At 44.6% G+C, this 20,689-nt stretch overlaps 2 protein-coding genes and 1 long non-coding RNA gene across 8 annotated transcripts in view; 2 read left to right on the top strand and 1 right to left on the bottom strand.

The window, feature by feature from the left end:
• The window catches only part of LOC307224356 (CD209 antigen-like protein A), a 76,495-nt gene extending 72,753 nt beyond the window's left edge, over window positions 1–3,742 (top strand). For all 6 annotated transcript variants that reach the window (XR_013842478.1, XR_013842479.1, XM_079991203.1 and 3 more), the window contains one exon: window positions 3,371–3,742. Coding sequence is in view for 4 of the 6 variants with exons in the window: in XM_079991203.1 (XP_079847329.1) it covers window positions 3,371–3,521 (151 nt within the window). In the remaining 2 variants the exon portion in view is untranslated. The remainder of the gene's footprint in view (window positions 1–3,370) is intronic.
• Window positions 1–20,689, bottom strand: part of LOC307224446 — a 202,557-nt gene that overhangs the window by 5,653 nt on the left and 176,215 nt on the right. The gene's annotated exons all lie outside the window — the stretch shown is intronic.
• LOC307224310 (uncharacterized protein) overlaps window positions 1–20,689 on the top strand; it is a 199,998-nt gene that overhangs the window by 73,221 nt on the left and 106,088 nt on the right. The window lies entirely within an intron of this gene.

Genomic DNA, 20,689 nt, shown 5'->3' with positions numbered 1-20,689 from the left:
GTTTCAACTGGGAAAACAGTCACTCTTGCTGATGGTTCACAGAGACAATTAATCACTGTTGGCAATGTGTTTGTTTCTTTTTTACAGGCAGAGCTGGAGGTCTACATTGTGCCAGGAATGAAATGTTGTCTTTTATCTGTATCCGCTCTTGTACAGGAGGGTTATAAGGTTTGCTTTGAAAATGATGTCTGTTCTATTTCCAGGGGTGGGAAACAACTGGTCAGTGTTGCATGTCAGAACAACCTCTTTGTTCTGGAGACACCTCTGGAGGGTAAGGGGGATGCTGAGACAGCACAGGCGAGGTGTGCTAACGTTCCCACTCATGATTTGTGTGCTCACTTGTGGCACAGGAGAATGCCGCATAGCTGCTGGAAATATATCCAGAAGTTGCCCGAATGCACTGAAGGTTGCAAGTTGAAAGCATGTGATAAATTCCTAGATTGTAGGGCATGCAAAAGAGCAAAGGTAAAAAGGTGCAGTTATCCCAGATCGAAGAGGGTAACCACAAAGCCTTTTGAGCTTGTGCACACAGACCTTTGTGGACCCATGCAAAAGCCGAGTCTGGGTGGGGCCAGATTTGTGCTCACACTGACAGATGATTTTTCTAGGAACGGCTGGGTTTTCTCGCTGAAATGGAAAAGCGAGGCAGCGCAACTGATCAAAGATTGGGTTGCGGCAGTGGAACTACAGTTTTCCACCAAGGTGCAGAGTTTCCAGAGTGACCGAGGCGGAGAGTTCACTGGGTCTGCTCTGCAGAGTTTCTTCCACCAGAAGGGAATACGTCACAGGTTGACGGTTGCTGCTTCTCCTCAGGAGAATGGCGTAGCAGAGCGCAGGAACAGTACGCTAGCTGAGGCAGCTGACGCTCTACTGTTTGACTCTGGTTTGCCTCAGAGCTTTTTGGCCGAAGCTTGGAAGATGGCCAAGTTCACGTTGAATAGGTCCTATAGCTCTGTTGTAGGTGACACACTGTACTTCTTGCTGCACGGAAAGAAGCCGAAAGTGCACTACTTCCGTGTGTTTGGTTGCGAAGCTTGGGTGCTTGTGCTAAAGGCTCAACGAAATAAAGGTGACCCAAGGTCCCGGAAAATGATCTTTTGTGGATACGAGCCTGCGACAAAAGGGTGGAGGTTTGCCTATCCAGAAGGTGATCAGTCCAGGATTCTAATCAGCAGAAGTGCTGAGTTCTGTGAGCAGAATGGTTGGTCAAGGATCCATGCGAATCCTGACGTTCTCTCAGAATGTCTGTCTGATTCTGATGAGGAGGGAGAGTTAGAAGCTGAACCTGTTGATGAGGACCAGGTCTCTGACCAGGGTCAAGAACAGGGATGGGCATCTCCACAGGTTGTTAAAAGAGAGCCCAAGAGTGAGCCTTCGTCTCCCGTTAGCAAAGTGCAGAAGGCCCGAAGACGCAGTAAGTCAGAGGGGGAGTCTTCTGGTGTCAGAGACACACTTGCTGGCCCCAGTGGGTCAGAGGGAGCACCTGAGACAGTGCTCAGACATTCCGCACACACCACAAAGGGGGTACCACCTGAGAGGTTTGAGGTCACCAGCGTGTGGGTTGGTTTAGCGCAGTGCGAACCTGAGAGTTTTGAGGAGGTTCAACAGTTGCCTGAAGCAGAAGCCAGGAAGGGGCAAGAGGCAATGGGAAAGGAGTTGAACTCAATGAGGTCTTTAGATGTGTGCTCGACCACGAAGCTACCAGAGGGCAGGCAGGCCGAGAGCTGTGCACAGACAGATAGACAGGTGCAAGGTTTTACCAAAGAGCTTGGTAAGAAGTTTAAGCTCAAAAACCTTGGTCCCGTTCGGCTTTATCTAGGCGTTAATATAGACAGGTCTGAGAACAGGAGTTTCTTGCTCAGTCAGAAAGGCAAGATTGAGCAGCTGCTTGAGAAGTTCCGGATGTCTGACTGTGCAGGGGTCAGAACGCCCATGGAGTCCAACTCTGTGAAGGGTTGTGTTTGGGGTTAGTTATACTCACAGTTTCCCTCAGGATGCGAGACGAGAGGGGTGTGAGGAGAATCAGAACTTACAGGGTTAAACAGTTCTGTGTGACGTCTCACATTCTGAGGCGTGGTTATGTTCACATACGGGAATCTTTCTTTGTGTGCTTTTTTTCTTTCGTTTTTGGCTGAGAGGCGAAAGGATGTCCGCTCTCTTGCCGGGCTGAGTTATGATGTTTTTCTTCTCATTAAAAGACTGTTGGAGATTAGCAAAAGGCCTGCATTCAGTCTGATTTATTATCCACACACAAGGCAACAGTTTCTCCTGCTGCTGAACTCTGCTAAGGACTATGCTAAGAGAGCTAAGGGAGCCTACGTTTTCTATCGGCACGGACGTCCATCGGTGCAGCAGAAGATTACTGGGCGCCATCTTTTCTAACAAGTCCGTGGACCACCAATTGGGAGCCACTACTGTATGTGATCTTAGACTTGATCACTCAAACATCTCGTGGGAGTAAAAAACACCTACTATTACTAGTAATATAAATTTAATAGATTTACAGAGAGCTAAAAATGAGGAAGTTATCACAGAATAAGTTTATCACAGAATTTTAGTACTGTGTAGTGGGACTTGATTCAGGATACAATGGACACTGGAGAATGCAAGTGACAATAAGAGTGAGGCTTGGGTGATACCTTTGTCAACTATGGATAATTGACTAAACTTAGAACCATCATGTTAGATTTAGATAAGATATATATGTGAGAGATATCATATCATTTCAATCAACCCTATAATGGCTTTGTGGTTATAGATTATATTTTGTAATTCATTTGAGGACATAGCTATTTTTGTTTCTGTGTAGTGTCATTGCTCGCCTCATGCATGGGGTGGGTAATGGATGTGAGATGAGGTGGATAAAGGCGGATGCAAATCTAACATGGTTTTAATATGCTCAGAACAATCACTACTGTGCTAACTCTGCTACTTGAGAGTAAGGATCTCTCAACACTCACAACGGTCCAGAGCAGATCTGAGGAGGATGTGGGTGCATATGGAAAGGAGAGAGGTCCAGTTCTGTTGCAGAAATGGAAACCCTGGCAATAGCAGGAGTACTGCATTGGATACTTCCCAAACTAAATTGACTGACAGTTCTTGTGTGTACCACTGAGCCTTCCAAAGTGACACCCTCACTTTTTGTAGTTTCCTATGAGAAACCACTTCATGTGAAAAGAAAAGAGACAGTCTTGACCCACAGTTGTTGTTGTTTTCCTTACATGGTTAGAATTCTAAAAATTCATCCCAATTGTGGGTGGATGTTAAGAGAGAAAGAGCTGAACATCTTTTTAATGATAGAAGGCATGGGGAGCACATGAGGAAGTATACATCCAATCTTGATTGCTCAGTGCTGCTCTTTTCTTTTCAGGTACTGGCAAAAAGATGAGCCTAAAAACGAAGACAGAAACCATTGTGCTGCAGTAGGCCTTGATTGCGATAAGGATTGCTGGATCGCATTACACTGTGAGCAACGCATAGGGTACATTTGTAAGAAGGTGCCTAGCGATACTTGGCTCTAAGAAGACACTTTAAGATGAATGAAACTGGATCTCATGATCACTATACAAAAACAAAACCAGGAGATCACCCCACCTCACTGTTTTAATGCACAATCCACACTCTGCCATCTAGATTATATGACTCTTTGGCATCAGCACTCAAAAACACCTTGAAAAGACCTTATTCTGCAAGATCAGATGTAGATGGCTACAAAAATAAAGAATGGAAGGGTCCAGTTATAGCCTGTTTTCTGTTTAATGTATTTATTTGCAATGCATACCAATATTTGTTTCCTTACTCTATGTGTTTGATGCCCCATTGCCCCTTCAAATCTCCATGATTGCTACCTTACAAGGCACATAAGGACAACCCTGCATGCCAGGCAATGAGAATGGGGGCCACCCAGCGTTTGGTGTCCCCTTCTAGCAGACTAATCACAAATACAACTTTGGCTTCATCACTGTGTAATTCCAGTGCCCTAACTCTCATAATGAGCCAACATTCCACAACAAACACATTGAACTGCTCTTGATTTCTTCAGAACTTGGCAGGGGGCAAGACTTGGGCCCACACCAGTGTGGGCCCAGTACTGGCAGCATGTGCTGCTCCTTACATGGCATTCATGGCCGCAGGGGTGTCAACTTGAATAAAGTTTTGGGGGTGGAACAGGTAAGCTCCCCCCTGCATAATCAATCACAAGACAGTGCACACACATCATTTGAATGGCAATGCCCATGAACTTGAGGGAGGCGGCCCGCTAAAATATTTTATTGGGGACTCTACCTCTAGGAGTTGGCTCCTATGCACTGTGGCCATCAACTGAGTTAAGTGGTTGTGGTTGCTTCAATCTGTCCTGTGTACCCATCCAATGAGAACTGATATTTTAATCTTTACTGTCGGGGAATGAACTGAACAGGAAGACTCGGAAGTGTCCACTCAGTCTGTTCGGCTCCTCTCAGAAGAGGAGGGAGAGTGGGAAGGTTTGCCACCTTGTCTCCAGCAGTTTCAAGAGGAGAAGAAGGCAGAACTGAATTATAGCTGAAGGTAGTGGTGGAGGAGGGGGGAGTGAGAGAGCAGACTGCAGAGATCTCCCTGGTAAGTTTGGGAGATTCTCCTTCTCCAAGGGCTCATCACTCACTCTGCATTCAGGTGCAAATAATGCAAAGGAGTGTGATTCCCGGGATTTTCTGTAAGTACTCAGGATGTTGTTGGGGATGGAAGAGGTTACCTCCAGAGTAGGCAATGTCTCCTTTTTGTGGAGACCTGGATTCTTTGTCTTGCAACCAGATGACTGAATAAAAAACATAAATATAAACTTGCTTGTTCTTCTTATCTTTGATGCTACCAGGAGAGGAGAGGGTTCTCTGCTCCTGACATTTATTGACAAAAAGATATCAACTTGGTGGTATGTATGATACTTGTGTCTTGTGCCATAGATCCTTGTTCCTAACTCTCAAAGAGGAGGTCGTGGAGGTGTTTCATGAGAGACGTTCTGAAGCCAGCTTTCAGAACTTCTGTTGGGATTCCATCCTGTCATGTTTCTTTACCACATGCTTGATAGTTAGACTCATAGAATCATAGGATTGTAGAGTTGGAAGGGACTCAGAGGGTCATCTAGTCCAACCCTCTGCAATGCAGGAATCTCAAACTGAAGCCTCCATGACAGATTGCCATCTCACCTCTACTTAAAAAGCTCCATTCAAGGAGTCCACAACCTCCCGAGGGAGACTGTTCCACTGTCAAACTGCTCTTAGTGTCAGAATGTTATTTCATGTAACTTGAAGCCATGGGTTTGTGTCCTTCCCTCTGGGAGTGATATCACCTTCCATGTGACAACCCTGGAGGTTTTTGAAGATGGCGATCTTATCTCCTCTTTCCCATACTAAATATTCCCAATTCCCTCAACCAGTCCTCATAAGGCATGGTTTTCAGCCCCTTGATCATCTTGGTTGCCCTCCTCTGCGCGCCTTCCAGCTTGTCAACATCCTTCTTAAATTGTGGTGCCCAAAATGGGACACAGCACTCCAGGTGTGGTCTGACCTAGACAAAGTAGAGTGGTACTATTACTGCCCTTGAATGGGACACTAGACTTCTGTTGATGCAGCCTAGAAGAGCATTAGTACCCTGTCCCCCTGCTGCATCACACTCTTGACTCATGGTAAGCTTGTGGTCTCCTTAGACCCCTAGATCCTAGTAGTCATTTTATTAGTTTTCTTCTTATTATTAAATTTCTTTTTTTATATAAAATTTTATTAGTTTTTTTTACATATCATTTTCAACAGTAATTAAACATACTTTTACATCTTATTCAATTTTTTTTGACTTCCATCAATCCTGTCTGAAAATTTTCCAATCTAATCTCTCAGTATGCATTTCTTATCTTCCCTATTACATTTCAAACTCATAACCTATATCTCTATTTCTACTTTGTAACACTACGTATATTTCTCCTTACAAAACATCTTGTAGTCCACTACTGTAATTTGTTGATTACAGTTGCTCTTCAAATAATTCATATATTTCTTCCAATCTTCTGTAAATCTCTGGTCCCGCAGATTTCAAATCTTTCCTGTCATTTTGTCCAATTCTGCATATTCCATTAATTTCGTCTGCCATTCTTCTTTCATCGGAATTTCTTCTTGTTTCCATTTCTAGGCTAACAATACTCTTGCCACAGTTGTTGCATATAAAAACAATTTAACATCTTGCCTATTAATGTCCTGGCCTATAATACCAAGTAAAAATTCTTCTGGTTTTTTAAAAAATGTATATTTCAACATCTTTTTCATCTCATTATATGTCATTTCCCAGAAGTTCTTTACTTTTTTACATTCCTACCACATATGATAAAATGTTCCTTCTTTTTCTTTACATTTCCAACATTTGTTATTTGTCTTATACATTTTTCTGAGGAGAACCTGAGCTTACAGGGTTAAACAGCTCAGAGTGTGCGTCCTGCCTACTGTGGGGTGGAGGGACTCTGCGTCACTTCCGAGAGTCTCAGTCCTTTGTTCTATTCTGCTTTCGGTTTTCATACGGAACAGACATGCTTGTATGATGTTCCGTACTCTGCTAGATAATAGATAGTTTCTGCTGTAAATAAAGTGCTTTAGCTTTTAGTAACTCTGTGTGAGACTCCGTTTATGCACACTGACGCACAGGAGACAGAGGCTGATTTTTCTGACCGCTGCTAGACTCTGCTTTCGCTCAGAGCTTTGGAATGCGAGGCCTGGTGCGATGGAAGCGGGCTGGATGCCAGACTTATCTATCTGAGCAATAAATGACCTAAGAGCTTATGGACGCAGCAAGACGCCGTCAGAGAAAGCCTACATTTATGTGCTGTGTGCTGGAAAGCTTTTGGCTGCTGAGGAAGGAAGCCCAGCTCTGAGGCCCTGCCTGGAAGAAAGCCGGGGGTCTCGCTGGCTGCAAGCTGTGTGCTGCAAGAGTTGATGGAGGCTTCTCCTCAGAAGCCGGCTTGTACGCGTGAGTACTTCTGAGCCCCAAGGGAGGACCGGGGGAGAAGATGGCTGAGCTCCAGGAGTCTTTTAATGTGCCATTTGAATGGCTAAATGGGCAGAACTTGGGGGCTAGTCTGTTGTGTTTGCAGTGTCCTGTGCACAGCGGAATGATGAGGAATACGCGCACATACTCTATATTGCTTTATGTACGTTTCAAAGCTGGTAGATTACAGAAAAACATCTTGCCTCTGCCGGAGCAGAGAAAGCATCCTCTCTCCTCTAAAGCACGGAGAGAAGCACTGAGTGAGAACAGTGAAAAACAGGAAACCAGTGTACGTCACATCCAGTCTCCTTTCCCGTGAGAAACTCCAACAGCAACTCTGACTGGAATGTAAACATTGCCTCGTGACAAGCACTTCGCTGCACAGTGAAGAGAGCAGAAACCAACATCCTCCCCCTTTCTATGAACATCACTGGGCAGCGTGTTCGTACAATATCAGTACAAACCCAACTTCTGCACATAGGTACAGTGTTGATCCCTTGATACAATCTTGGACAATACATCAGCAGGAATTTCATTACCTGGCATATAGGACACTGTTACGAGTCCCTTCTGAATACGTTCCCTAGCATGTTGCAACTTCAATTGCAAGTGCTTCGTGCTTTGCTTACAACCTTCAGAATTCAGCAAAGCCAAACATGCTTTGTTGTCCTGGTAAACCTGGATTGGACATTTGACAGGAATTTTCATGTCTTTGCACAATTGTAACAACCATTCACAATCTTTGAGTGAATAAGACAGTGCATTCAGTTCAGCTTCACAAGTACTTAAGCTAACTGTTGTTTGCTTCTTGCATGACCAATCAAATAGACCCTGATTGTACATGTAGCAAACTCCAGACGTGCTTTCAATCCTCACCTTGGATTCCTCCCAACTCCCTCATGTTGATGGTTTAACGACTGCGAAGCTGTCTGGGACGCTTTGGAGCTTGTCCATCAGAGAACAACTGCTGGGCCAAGATCCATACTACTAGGAGTCTTTTTGAGATGAAGCTTATGCCGGGTGGTTCGATGATAGAGCATATAACCCAGATGCTGGCCACATTTAATAAGCTTCGACAGCTGCTAGTCCCTCTCTCTGAGGAGCTCAAAGTGTACATTCTCCTGAGCTCATTGGACAGGAGCTATGAGATGTTGTGTTTGACCTTGGAGGCTATGCCATCCGACCAACTAAGTCTGGATTATGTTGCAGGGCGTCTTTGTGATGAGGAGGCCCGCAGACAGAGAGCTACGGTGCGAGCTGCAGGCCCAGGCTGTGCTCCCAAAGGTGGGGGTGCAGGGAATGCAGGAAGACCTGGAGGGGAGACTGTGAGAGCGTTCGCTTCATGCCATTGTTATCGCTGTGGATCCCCCTCCCATCTCGTGAGAGACTGTGCAGTGAAGGTGCAGGAACAGCCCAAGGTCATCTCCCAGAGCAACCAGATAAAGAGCTCTTCGAAATGTGGGAAAACAAAGCCGAAGGGAGCTGGCAGAGACGGCCCTGAATGTAAACATTTAGCAGCTTCTATGGCAACATTCCAGAGCTGTAAACAGGACACTGTGCCGTCTTTTGTGACAGATTCAGGAGTGTCGCATCATCTTGTGTCCTCTAGTGGTTTTCTGAGGAACTGCACCTCTGTTGTTGTTGTTTAGTCATTTAGTCGTGTCCGACTCTTCGTGACCCCATGGACCAGAGAACGCCAGGCAATCCTGTCCTCCACTGCCCCCCGCAGCTTGGTCAGACTCATGCTGGTAACCTCGAAAACACTATCCAACCATCTCGTCCTCTGTCGCCCCCTTCTCCTTGTGCCCTCCATCTTTCCCAACATCAGGGTCTTCTCCAGGGAGTCTTCTCTTCTCATGAGGTGGCCAAAGTACTGGAGCCTCAGCTTCACAATCTGTCCTTCCAGTGAGCACTCAGGGCTGATTTCCTTCAGAATGGAGAGGTTTGATCTTCTTGCAGTCCATGGGACTCTCAAGAGTCTCCTCCAGCACCATAATTCAAAAGCATCAATTCTTCGGCGATCAGCCTTCTTTATGGTCCAGCTCTCACTTCCAAACATCACTACTGGGAAAACCATAGCTTTAACTATACGGACCTTTGTTGGCAAGGTGATGTCTCTACTTCTCAAGATGCTGTCTAGGCCTGTCATTGCCCTTCTCCCAAGAAGCAGGCGTCTTTTAATTTCGTGGCTGCTGTCACCATCTGCAGCGATCATGGAGCCCAAGAAAGTAAAATCTCTCACTGCCTCCATTTCTTCCCCTTCTATTTGCCAGGAGGTGATGGGACCAGTAGCCATGATCTTCGTTTTTTTGATGTTGAGCTTCAGACCATATTTTGCACTCTCCTCTTTCACCCTCAATAAAAGGTTCTTTAATTCCTCCTCACTTTCTGCCATCAAGGTTGTGTCATCTGCATATCTGAGGTTGTTGATATTTCTTCCGGCAATCTTAATTCCGGCTAGGGATTCATCCAGCCCAGCCTTTCGCATGATGAATTCTGCATATAAGTTAAATAAGCAGGGAGACAAAATGCAGCCTTGTCGTACTCCTTTCCCAATTTTGAACCAGTCAGTTGTTCCATATCCAGTTCTAACTGTAGCTTCTTGTCCCACATAGAGATTTCTCAGGAGACAGATGAGGTGATCAGGCACTCCCATTTCTTTAAGAACTTGCCATAGTTTGCCATGGTCGACACAGTCAAAGGCTTTTGCATAGTCAATGAAGCAGAAGTAAATGTCTTTCTGGAACTCTCTAGCTTTCTCCATAATCCAGCGCATGTTTGCAATTTGGTCTCTGGTTCCTCTGCCTCTTCTAAATCCAGCTTGCACTTCTGGGAGTTCTCGGTCCACATACTGCTTAAGCCTTCCTTGTAGAATTTTAAGCATAACCTTGCTAGCGTGAGAAATTAGTGCAATTGTGCGATAGTTGGAGCATTCTTTGGCACTGCCCTTCTTTGGGATTGGGATGTAGACTGATCTTCTCCAATCTTCTGGCCACTGCTGAGTTTTCCAAACTTGCTGGCATATTGAGTGTAGCACCTTAACAGCATCATCTTTTAAAATTTTAAATAGTTCAGCTGGAATACCATCACTTCCACTGGCCTTGTTATTTGCAGTGCTTTCTAAGGCCCATTTGACTTCACTCTCCAGGATGTCTGGCTCAAGGTCAGCAACCACACTACCTGGGGTATATGAGACATCCGTTTCTTTCTGGTATAATTCCTCTGTGTATTCTTGCCACCTCTTCTTGATGTCTTCTGCTTCTGTTAGGTCCTCTCCACTTTTGTCCTTTATTATGGAAATCTTTGTACGAAATGTTCCTTTCATATCTCCAATTTTCTTGAACAGATCTCTGGTTCTTCCCATTCTATTGCTTTCCTCTATTTCTTTGCATTGCTTGTTTAAGAAGGTCTTCTTGTCTCTCCTTGCTATTCTTTGGAAATCTGCATTCAATATCCTGTATGTTTCACGATCTCCCTTGCATTTTGCTTGCCTTCTCTCCCCCACTATTTGTAAGGCCTCATTGGACAGCCACTTTGCTTTCTTGCATTTCCTTTTCATTGGGATGGTTTTCGTTGCTGCCTCCTGTATAATGTTATGAGCCTCCATCCATAGTTCTTCAGGCACTCTGTCCACCAAATCTAAATCCTTAAACCTGTTCCTCACTTCCACTGTGTATTCATAAGGGATTTGACTTAGATTGTATCTTACCGGCCCAGTGGTTTTTCCTACTTTCTTCAGTTTAAGCTTGAATTTTGCTATAAGAAGCTGATGATCTGAGCCACAGTCAGCTCCAGGTCTTGTTTTTGCTGACTGTATCGAGCTTCTCCATCTTTGGCTGCAGAGAATATAATCAATCTGATTTCGATGCTGCCCATCTGGCGATGTCCATGTGTAGAGTCGTCTCTTGTGTTGTTGGAAAAGCGTGTTTGTGATGACCAGCTTGTTCTCTTGACAGAACTCTATTAGCCTTTGCCCTGCTTCGTTTGGATCTCCAAGGCCAAACTTGCCAGTTGTTCCTTTTATCTCTTGACTCCCTACTTTAGCATTCCAATCCCCTATAATGAGAAGAACATCCTTCTTTGGTGTCACTTCTATAAGGTGTTGTAAGTCTTCATAGAATTGGTCAATTTCAGTTTCTTCAGCACCAGTAGTTGGTGCATAAACTTGGATTACTGTGATGTTAAAAGGTCTGCCTTGGATTCGTATCGAGATCATTCTATCATTTTTGAGATTGCATCCCAGTACAGCTTTTGCCACTCTTTTGTTGACTATGAGGGCCACTCCATTTCTTTTACGGGTTTCTTGCCCACAGTAGTAGATATGATGGTCATCCGAACTGAATTCACCCATTCCCGTCCATTTTAGTTCACTGATGCCCAGGATGTCAATATTTATTCTTGCCATCTCATTTTTGACCACATCCAACTTACCCATGTTCATGGTTCTTACATTCCAGGTTCCTATGCAATATTTTTCTTTACAGCATTGGACTTTCCTTTCGCTTCCAGGCATATCCGCAACTGAGCGTCCTTTCGGCTTTGGCCCAGCCACTTCATCAGCTCTGGATCTACTTGTACTTGCCCTCCGCTCTTCCCCAGTAGCATGTTCGACGCCTTCCGACCTGAGGGGCTCATCTTCCAGCGTCATAACTTTTATATGCCTGTTGTCTTTGTCCATGGAGTTTTCTTGGCAGGGATACTGGAGTGGCTTGCCGGTTCCTCCTCCAGGTGGATCACGTTTGGTCAAAACTCTCCACTATGACCTGTTCATCTTGGGTGCCCTGCTCGGCATAGTTCATAGCTTCTCTGAGTTCTTCAAGCCCCTTCGCCACGGCAAGGCAGTGATCCATGAAGGGGTACCTCTGTAGTCTCTGGATAATAATAATAATAATAATAATAATAATAATAATAATATCTTTATTGTCATTGCCCCCTCTCGGGGACAACGAAATTACTTGGCTGCTCCATCCACCCAGGTAGAGCACTCCACTCAAAATCAGAACAACTATAAAAACACTAATTAAAACAATATAGTATAATACAGCAAGGAAGATTAGATGACTTTCAAAGTCCAGGTTTCCCATTCAGGGCTGAGATCGCTCTGGAGAAGAAGCTGTTCTTGATCAGCTCGTTCTTGTCTTCATCGTCCTGTATCTCTGTCCCGACGGCAGGAGCTCGAAGAGACAGTGACCAGGATGTGATGGATCTTTTACTATGTCCAGTGCCTTCCTCTGGCACCTTGTGGCATAAATCTGCTCTAAGGTGGAGAGTGGACAGCCAACAATGCTCTCTGCTGCCTTCACAACTCTGCACAACCCCATCCTGTCCTGGGTAGTACAGCTTCCGTACCACACACATAGGCCATAAGTGAGCACGCTCTCAATGGCACAGTGATAGAAGGCAAGCAGCAGTTTCTGCGGAAGATGGTTTTTCCTTAGGATTCTCAAAAAGTACAGTCTCTGCTGCGCCTTCTTCACAAGCCCCCTTGTGTTGACACTCCAGGACAGATCCTCTTGTAATTCAATACCCAAAAATCTGAACGTTGTTACCCTCTCCACACAGACCCCATCAATCAAAAGTGGCTGGACATTGCTCTTCTGTCTCCTGAAGTCCACCACAAGCTCCTTTGTCTTCCTTGTATTTATGAGCAAGTTGTTAGCTCTGCACCACTCTGTCAGCCACTCCACCTCATCTCTATAGTCCGTTTCACCCTCTCTTTCAGAGATGAGCCCAATCACGGTTGTGTCATCAGCAAATTTGACAACCCTATTACTAGGGTGAGCAGCGACACAATCGTACGTGTAGAGAATATAAAGGAGCGGACTAAGTACGCATCCCTGTGGTGTTCCTGTGTTAGTCTTAAGTGTATTAGAGGTATAAGGGCCCAACCGAACCCCCTGGGCGCGGTCTGACAGAAAGTCCAATATCCACCCACAAAGTGATAACGGAAGCCCCAGATCTTCCAGTTTAGACATCAGACGTTGTGGTAGAATGGTATTAAATGCCGAGCTGAAATCTAAAAAAAGCAGTCTGGCATAACCCCCCCGCTGCTCCAAATGTGCAAGAACGGCATGGAGGGCAATCGCCACAGCGTCCTCTGTCGATCTTTTCGTTTTATAAGCAAATTGGAATGTGTCCAGTCCCTCTGGTGGGCAAGCAATGACATAATTTCGTACCAGCTTTTCAAAGCACTTCATGATTATAGGTGTGAGTGCTACTGGACGGAAGTCATTCAGATCTTCCGGGTTAGATTTTTTTTGCTATTGGAACGATAGTAGAGGACTTTAGGCAGGATGGAACAATAGCCTGGGCTAGGGATCGATTTAAAATCCCAGTGAAAACTCCTGCTAGTTGATCTGCACAGTCTCTCAGTACCCTTCCAGCTACCCCATCTGGCCCTGTGGCCTTCCTTGGGTTGATTCCCTTCAGCACCTTCCTCATCTCTTCTTTTTCCACAGAGACTACCACATTCCTTTGTACTGATGATGACGATGGTGGTGATGGTGGCAAAGCCTTCACAGGGAGTGGTGGTGGTGGTGGTAAAGCCTCAGCAGGTGTTGCTGCAGATGTTACTTCAAAACGGGCAAAAAAGGCATTCAGATCCTCTGTGAGGGATGCCCCTCCCTCGTCTGCCAGGGAATCCTTGGATTTATACCCTGTTAATTCTTGTACGCCTTGCCACACCTGCCTGGTGTTGTTGCTTTGTAGATGATTCTCCAGCCGCTGTCTATACGCCTCCTTTGCTACACGGATACCTCTCTTTAGATCCGCTCTAGCTAAGCTGTACAGCGACTTATCTCCACTTCTGAAAGCAGTATTTCTTGCCTTTAGCAACCCCTGGACCTCCCTTGTCATCCAGGGCTTCCTGTTTGGGTAGATCTTTATCCGGCGCCTCTGTGTTACATTGTCAGTGCAGAACCTGATATAGTCCAACACTTGCTCAGTATGAGTCTCTACATCCTGTTGGGCAAATACCTCCCAGTAGGTGTCATGAAAACAGTCTTGTAGTTGTTGGGATGCTTCAGCTGGCCATATTGTAATATCCCTCTTTATAGCTGGAGTCCGTTTCCTCAGTGGAACATATTCAGGAGTCAGGAGCAGGGACACATGATCAGATTGGCCTAGATGTGCCAGTGGTTCGGCCTTATAGGCCTGTTTGACATTTGTATACAGCCTGTCCAGAGTCCTTTCTCCCCTGGTTGCACACTTTATGTGTTGATAGAATTTGGGTAGGGCCACTTTCAAATCTGCCTGGTTAAAATCCCCGCATACAAGAAATGCAGCCTCGGGATACTTGCCTTGTTGTCTGCTAATGGCATCATGCAGAAGACCCATTGCCTCATTGGTGTTCGCATCAGGTGCAATGTATACTATAGTTATCAGTACCACAGTAAAGTCTCGGGGGATATATATTGGTCTGCATTTAAGCATCATAAATTCCACAGTTGGGGAGCAATGACTAGCTATCACAGCGTGGTTTGTGCACCAGCTATTATTTACGTATGCACACAAACCTCCCCCCCTCCTTTTACCAGAGTCCTCTGTTCTATCATGGCGGAACACTGTATAGCCTGTTAGTTCTATGGCTGAGTCAGGAATAATTGGTGTCAGCCAAGTTTCTGTAAGCAGCAGGAGACAGCATTCACTCACAGTTTTCTCAGTTGCTATCCACAATCTCCACTCCTCCAGCTTATTCACCAAAGATCTCACATTCACATAGAAAATGCTGGGAAGCGGTAAGTTATAATGTTGTGTCTTCAACCTTAATTGCCTTAATCGCCTTCCTCCTCTGCAGCCTCTCTTCTGTTTACGATCTCTCCTGTGTCTCTTTAACCCCCAGTTCTTTGAAGTCAAAAAATCTTCCTTGCAGACGCGGAGACACTCACAATTTATGCAGCACACACTCCGCAGCCGAATAGATAACATGTCCTGCTGACTATAAACAAGTCTATTTTGGCAGGACAAAAAAGCCAAATTCTGAGTTGAGGAGCAACCAGCCGCTGCATCTACACGCACCGCCATCTTATCTTGGTATCTGTTTGGCAGATGGGACTAAGTGTGCTCTGACGCAGACTGGCTCACTGTTTTGTTCTTTCTTACAGGATTCGATACAGGCGTTTGTTGTTCCTGGACTGTCCTGCGCGTTGCTATCCATCGCCGCTCTTGTTGCTGATAATTATAGAGTCTGTTTTGAGGATAACATGTGTTCTATTTCCAGGGATGGGCAGCAACTAGTCAGTGTGGAATGTAAAGCTAGGCTGTTTGTGCTAGAAACTTCTCTTGCAGTTCCAGATAACATGGAGGCAGCTCGAGCACAGTGTGCCAATGTTCCAGTCCATGATGCGTGTGCTCATCTCTGGCACAGATGCCTGGCTCATGTGTTGTGGGGTTCCATGAAGAAGATCCCAGAATGTACTGAGGGGTGCAAAATGAAATCTTGTGCTAAGTTTCTTGAGTGCAGAGGGTGTAAGCATGCAAAGGTGAAAACGTGCCCATACCCAAGGTCTGAAAGGGTGACCACTAGGCCTTTTCAGCTAGTGCATGCAGATTTGTGTGGCCCCATGTCAGTAACCAGTATGGGCAGGGCTAAAATGCGTTGGTGCTGATTGATGATTTTTTGAAGAATGGCTGGCTGTTCATACTTCAACACAAGAGTGAGGCTGCACCACTAATTAAAGACTGGATTGTGGCAGTGGAACTGCAGTTTTCCACATGTGTGTGAAACTTTCAAAGCGACCACGACAGGGAGTTCACCGGGTCTGTGCTGCAAAGTTTCTTCTGCAAGAAGGGGATTCAACACAGGTTGACAACTCCACACAGTCCCCAGCAGAATGGCATTGCAGAACGTTGGAACAGAATGCTGCAGGAGATGTCCACAGCATTGCTGTTTGACGCCGGGCTCCCACAGTGCTTTTGGGGGGAGTCTTTGGGGGGAGTTCAATTTTACCTTGAACAGTGTGGAGTTTGGTGGTTATAGAGTTAAAACTCCTTGGTGTCCTGTATCTGGGGGAGGGGCCTTTACGTAAGGCCGTGCGTCACAGGCTTTGTCCGTCTTTGTCTGTGAGAGCTGCTTTCGATTTAGACTGTGTTTCTAGCACAGGAAAGATGCCGGAAAGCTCCGACGGTGTGGAATGATTTACTGCTTGTAAAATAAACGCTTTAGAGATAGAAAGGAACTGTCTCTGGACTTGATTTATCCCTCTTTCTCACACGGACGGCAGGACCGTTGCAACTCTGCATTTTCTGCCCAGGCCGACCCCAGCAGACAGCAGATGTTGCACAGGGGAGCGTGACTGGACGGCAGATTAATAGCTTCAAACAGGTCGTTCAATTCAGTAGTAGGGGACACACTCTATTTTCTGCTGCACGGCAAGAAGCCCAAGGTGCATTTCTTCCGTGTTTTTGGCTGTGACGCTTGGGTCCTCATACCAAAGGCTAAATGCAAAAAGGGTGGCCCCAGATCCCAAAAGGGATTTGTGGGTATGAGCCAGGGACCAAGGGATGGAGGTTCGCTTATCCATCAGGGAATCAGTCCAGAATTCTGCTCAGCAACAGTGCTGAATTCTGTGAGCAGAGTGGGTGGACACGGATACATGGGAACCCTGATATTCTTTCAGAGGGTCTGCTTGACTCTGCCGATGAAGAAGAGGAAGAGGTTGAATATGCTGCTGAGGAACAGAGTCCCGACCCAGAGCAGGTAGAGGGGAGAACTTCTCCTAAAGCTGTGAAGCTTGAGCACAGCAGTGCTCCTTCTTTTCCCACAGGTTCAGCTGAGAATTCTAGAAGGCGCAGTAAGTCAGAGGGGGAGCACTCTGATGCCAAGGATGTTCTGGCTGGCCCTAGTGGGTCAGAGGGGGCACCTGAAATTGTGTTGCACCATTCAACTCAGACAACGAAAGGGAAACCTCCTGACAGGTTTGCAGTCACTAGTGTGTGGGTTGGTATGGCACAGTGTGAACCCGAGAGTTTTGAAGATGTTCAGAAACTGCCTCAGGAAGAAACCAGGAAATGGCATGAGGCGATGCAGAAGGAAATGAACTCAATGGAGTCTCTAGGTGTGTTCTCCCTCACAAAGTTGCCAGTGGGCAAACAGGCCGCAAGTAGCCGCTGGGTTTACCGTCTTAAACCCACAGCAACTGGAGAACCACAGTACAAGGCTAGGCTGGTAGCCAGAGGGTTCACGCAGCGGAAGGGGCTGCATTATACTGAAGTTTATGCTCCTATTTCCAGAAGTGAAACTCTGTGCATGTTCTTAGCCATTGCTGCACAAAGAGGTTTGCTGGTGCATCACTTTGATATGGATGTAGCCTACTTGAACTCAAACCTCCAGGAGGATCTGTACATGCTTCCTCCTCCAGGGTTTGAGGGCAATGAGCAAGGTACTGTATGGAGACTTCACAAGACAATTTACGGTTTGAAACAATTGGCCAGGAATTGGAACATGTGCCTGAATGAAGCTTTAGAGAAGCTAGGTTTCAGGAGGAGTCTTGCTGACAGTTGCCTGTACCTTAAAGGGTCAGGAGAGTCGCAGGAAATGGTGTTAATCTTCGTTGATGACATAATTTACACTGCAAGGGCAGACAAACAGGTACAGAAGTTTGCCAAAGAGCTTGGGAAGTGGTTTCAGCTCAAGAACGTAGGTGCAGTAAAGATGTACCTGGGCGTGGAGATAGCTAGAACTGAGGATGGTAGCTTCTTGCTCAGTCAGAAGGGCAAGATTGAGCAGTTGCTCAAAAATTGAATACAGTTACAAATTTGGAAATTGAAGGAAGAAACATTCAGAACCCCATGGAGATCAGAAAGTGTTTTCAGAAATACTTAAAAAAATTATATATTCAAGGGCCGCAGGATGAGGTTGAGATTAAACAATTTTTGGAGAAAAATGGACTTAAAAAATTGTCACAAGAAAATAGATCTCTCCTGAACAGTAAAATAACACGCCAAGAGATTGAACAAGCCATTCAAAACATGAAACTGGGCAAATCTCCAGGGCCAGATGGGCTAACCTCCAAGTATTATAAGACATTAAAAGACCACTTGATACAACCACTGATGGAGGTTAGCAATGAAATTATGGAGGGGAGGAGGGCGCCGGAATCGTGGAAGGAAGCATTTATCACATTGATACCTAAATCGGATTCTGAAAAGACACAACTCAAGAACTACCGTCCCATCTCCCTTTTAAATGTGGATTACAAAATATTTGCAGATGTCCTGGCAAGTAGACTTAAAAAAGTTTTAAATGAAGTAATTCATAAAGACCAGGCAGGCTTTCTCCCAGGTAGACACATGTTTGCTAATACAAGGAACATTATTGACATCTTGGAACTTTTGCAAACTGACATAAATACAAAAGCAGTGCTAATTTTCATAGATGCGGAGAAGGCCTTTGATAATATCTCTTGGAAATTTATGAAGGGAAATCTAAAAGAAATGGGAGTGGGTCGGGGTTTTGAGAATGGGATTGATGCAATATATTCAGAACAAAAGGCTAAATTGATAGTAAACAATGTGGTTACAGAAGAGTTTAAAATTGAAAAAGGAATACGACAAGGCTGCCCGATTTCCCCTTTGTTATTTATATCAGTTCTGGAGGTGCTCTTGAATATGATTAGAGGGGACCGGTTGGTGGAAGGGATTCAGGTCGGAGCGAAACAATATAAACTTAAAGCTTTTGCAGATGACCTAGTTCTGACCCTGCAGGAGCCAGAATCTAGTACAAAAAGAGTACTACAACTGATTCAAGATTTTGGTCGGATGGCGGGATTTAAACTAAATAAACAGAAAACTAAGGTGTTGGGGAAAAATCTGACAGATACAGAGTCGGAACGGTTTCAGAGAGAAACAGAACTAACTGTGGTTAAAAAAGTAAAGTACCTAGGGGTAAACATAACAGCAAAGAACCTGAGTCTATTTAAGGATAACTATGAAAAATGTTGGTCTGAAATTAAGAGAGACTTGGATAGTTGGACAAAATTGAAGCTTTCTTTGTTAGGCCGAATTGCTGCTGTTAAGATGAATGTATTGCCAAAGATGTTGTTTTTGTTTCAAACATTGCAGATTGTGGACAAGACAGAGTGCTTCCGGAAGTGGCAGAGAGATATATCTAAATTTGTCTGGCAGGGCAAAAAGCCCAGAATTAAGTTTAAGATACTAACTGATGCGAAAGAAAGAGGGGGCTTTGCCCTGCCGGACTTAAAGTTGTACTATGAAGCCGCAGCTTTTTGCTGGCTAAAAGACTGGCTACTTCTCGAAGACACTGACGTATTGGACCTGGAAGGTTTTAACAATGCCTTTGGTTGGCATGCATACCTATGGTACGATAAGGTTAAGATCAATAAGGTCTTTAAAAACCATATTGTCAGGAAAGCAGTATTTAATGTCTGGACAAAATACAAAGACTTATTGGAAAACAAAACTCCGAGGTGGCTTTCACCTCTGGAAGCTAAGGCCCGAAAAAGACCCAATATGGAGGCCAAATGGCCAAAATATTGGGAAATATTAGAAAAAGAAGGAGACAATTGGAAATTGCAGAGTTTGGAGAAAATGAAGGATAAAGTGCGAGACTGGTTACATTACGCTCAGATTAAAGAAGTTTTTAAAAATGACAAAAAGGTAGGGTTCCAGGTGGAGAAATCGAAGTTGGAAACAGAATTGTTAGAACCAAAAACTAAGGTATTATCAAGAATGTATAACTTGCTGTTGAAATGGAATACACAAGACGAAATGGTTAAATCGGTTATGATAAAGTGGGCTCAGGATATTGGGCATAATATCATGTTTGAGGACTGGGAAAGGTTGTGGACCACTGGGCTGAACTTCACTGCATGTAATGCTTTGAAGGAAAATGTAATGAAAATGATATATAGATGGTACATGACCCCAGTTAAACTTGCCAAAATATACCATTTGTCTGATAATAAATGTTGGAAATGTAAAGAACATGAGGGAACATTCTTTCACCTCTGGTGGACTTGCCCTAGAGTGAAGGCCTTCTGGGAAATGATATATAGTGAGTTGAAAAAGGTATTTAAGTATACCTTCACTAAGAAACCAGAGGCCTTCCTTCTGGGCATTGTCGGCCAGAAGGTGTTAAAGAAGGACCGAACATTTTTTATGTACGCAACAACGGCAGCAAGAATACTTATCGCTAAGAGCTGGAAAACTCAAGATCTACCCACACTGGAAGAGTGGCAGATGCAGCTGATGGACTATATGCAACTGGCCGAGATGACTGGCAGAATCCGAGACCTGGGAGAAGAGAGGGTTGAAGAAGACTGGAAGAAATTCAAGATTTATTTACAAAAGTATTGTAATTTGGTCGAATGCTAAGAAGGATGCTAGATCATAAATAACTGCCTACCATTGAATTAGATTTGAATTTGACGATAAGTGAGATTGAGGAAAACATAAAACTTTTGGAGAATTATTAGATTAAATTAATTGAACGAGATTTAAGAATATAAATAAGATGATAAATTGCTGGAAAAAAATTACAATGATGTAAGTGGGAGTGGGAGACGTGAGGGAGTCCAAAGAAGTTTTGAAAAATGTGTTATGATACATGTTATATTGTTTATCATTTTTGCATTGTGTATTTAAAAAAACCTCAATAAATATTTATATATAAAAAAAGAGAAGTTCAGAATGTCTGATTGTGCAGGGGTTAGGACACCCATGGAGACAA

The sequence above is a fragment of the Podarcis cretensis genome, assembly GCF_951804945.1.
Source record: "Podarcis cretensis genome assembly, chromosome: 9".
NCBI classification, from domain to species: Eukaryota; Metazoa; Chordata; class Lepidosauria; order Squamata; family Lacertidae; genus Podarcis; species Podarcis cretensis.
Note: the sequence above shows the minus strand (reverse complement) of the source record. Positions and strands in the feature narration are given on the sequence as shown.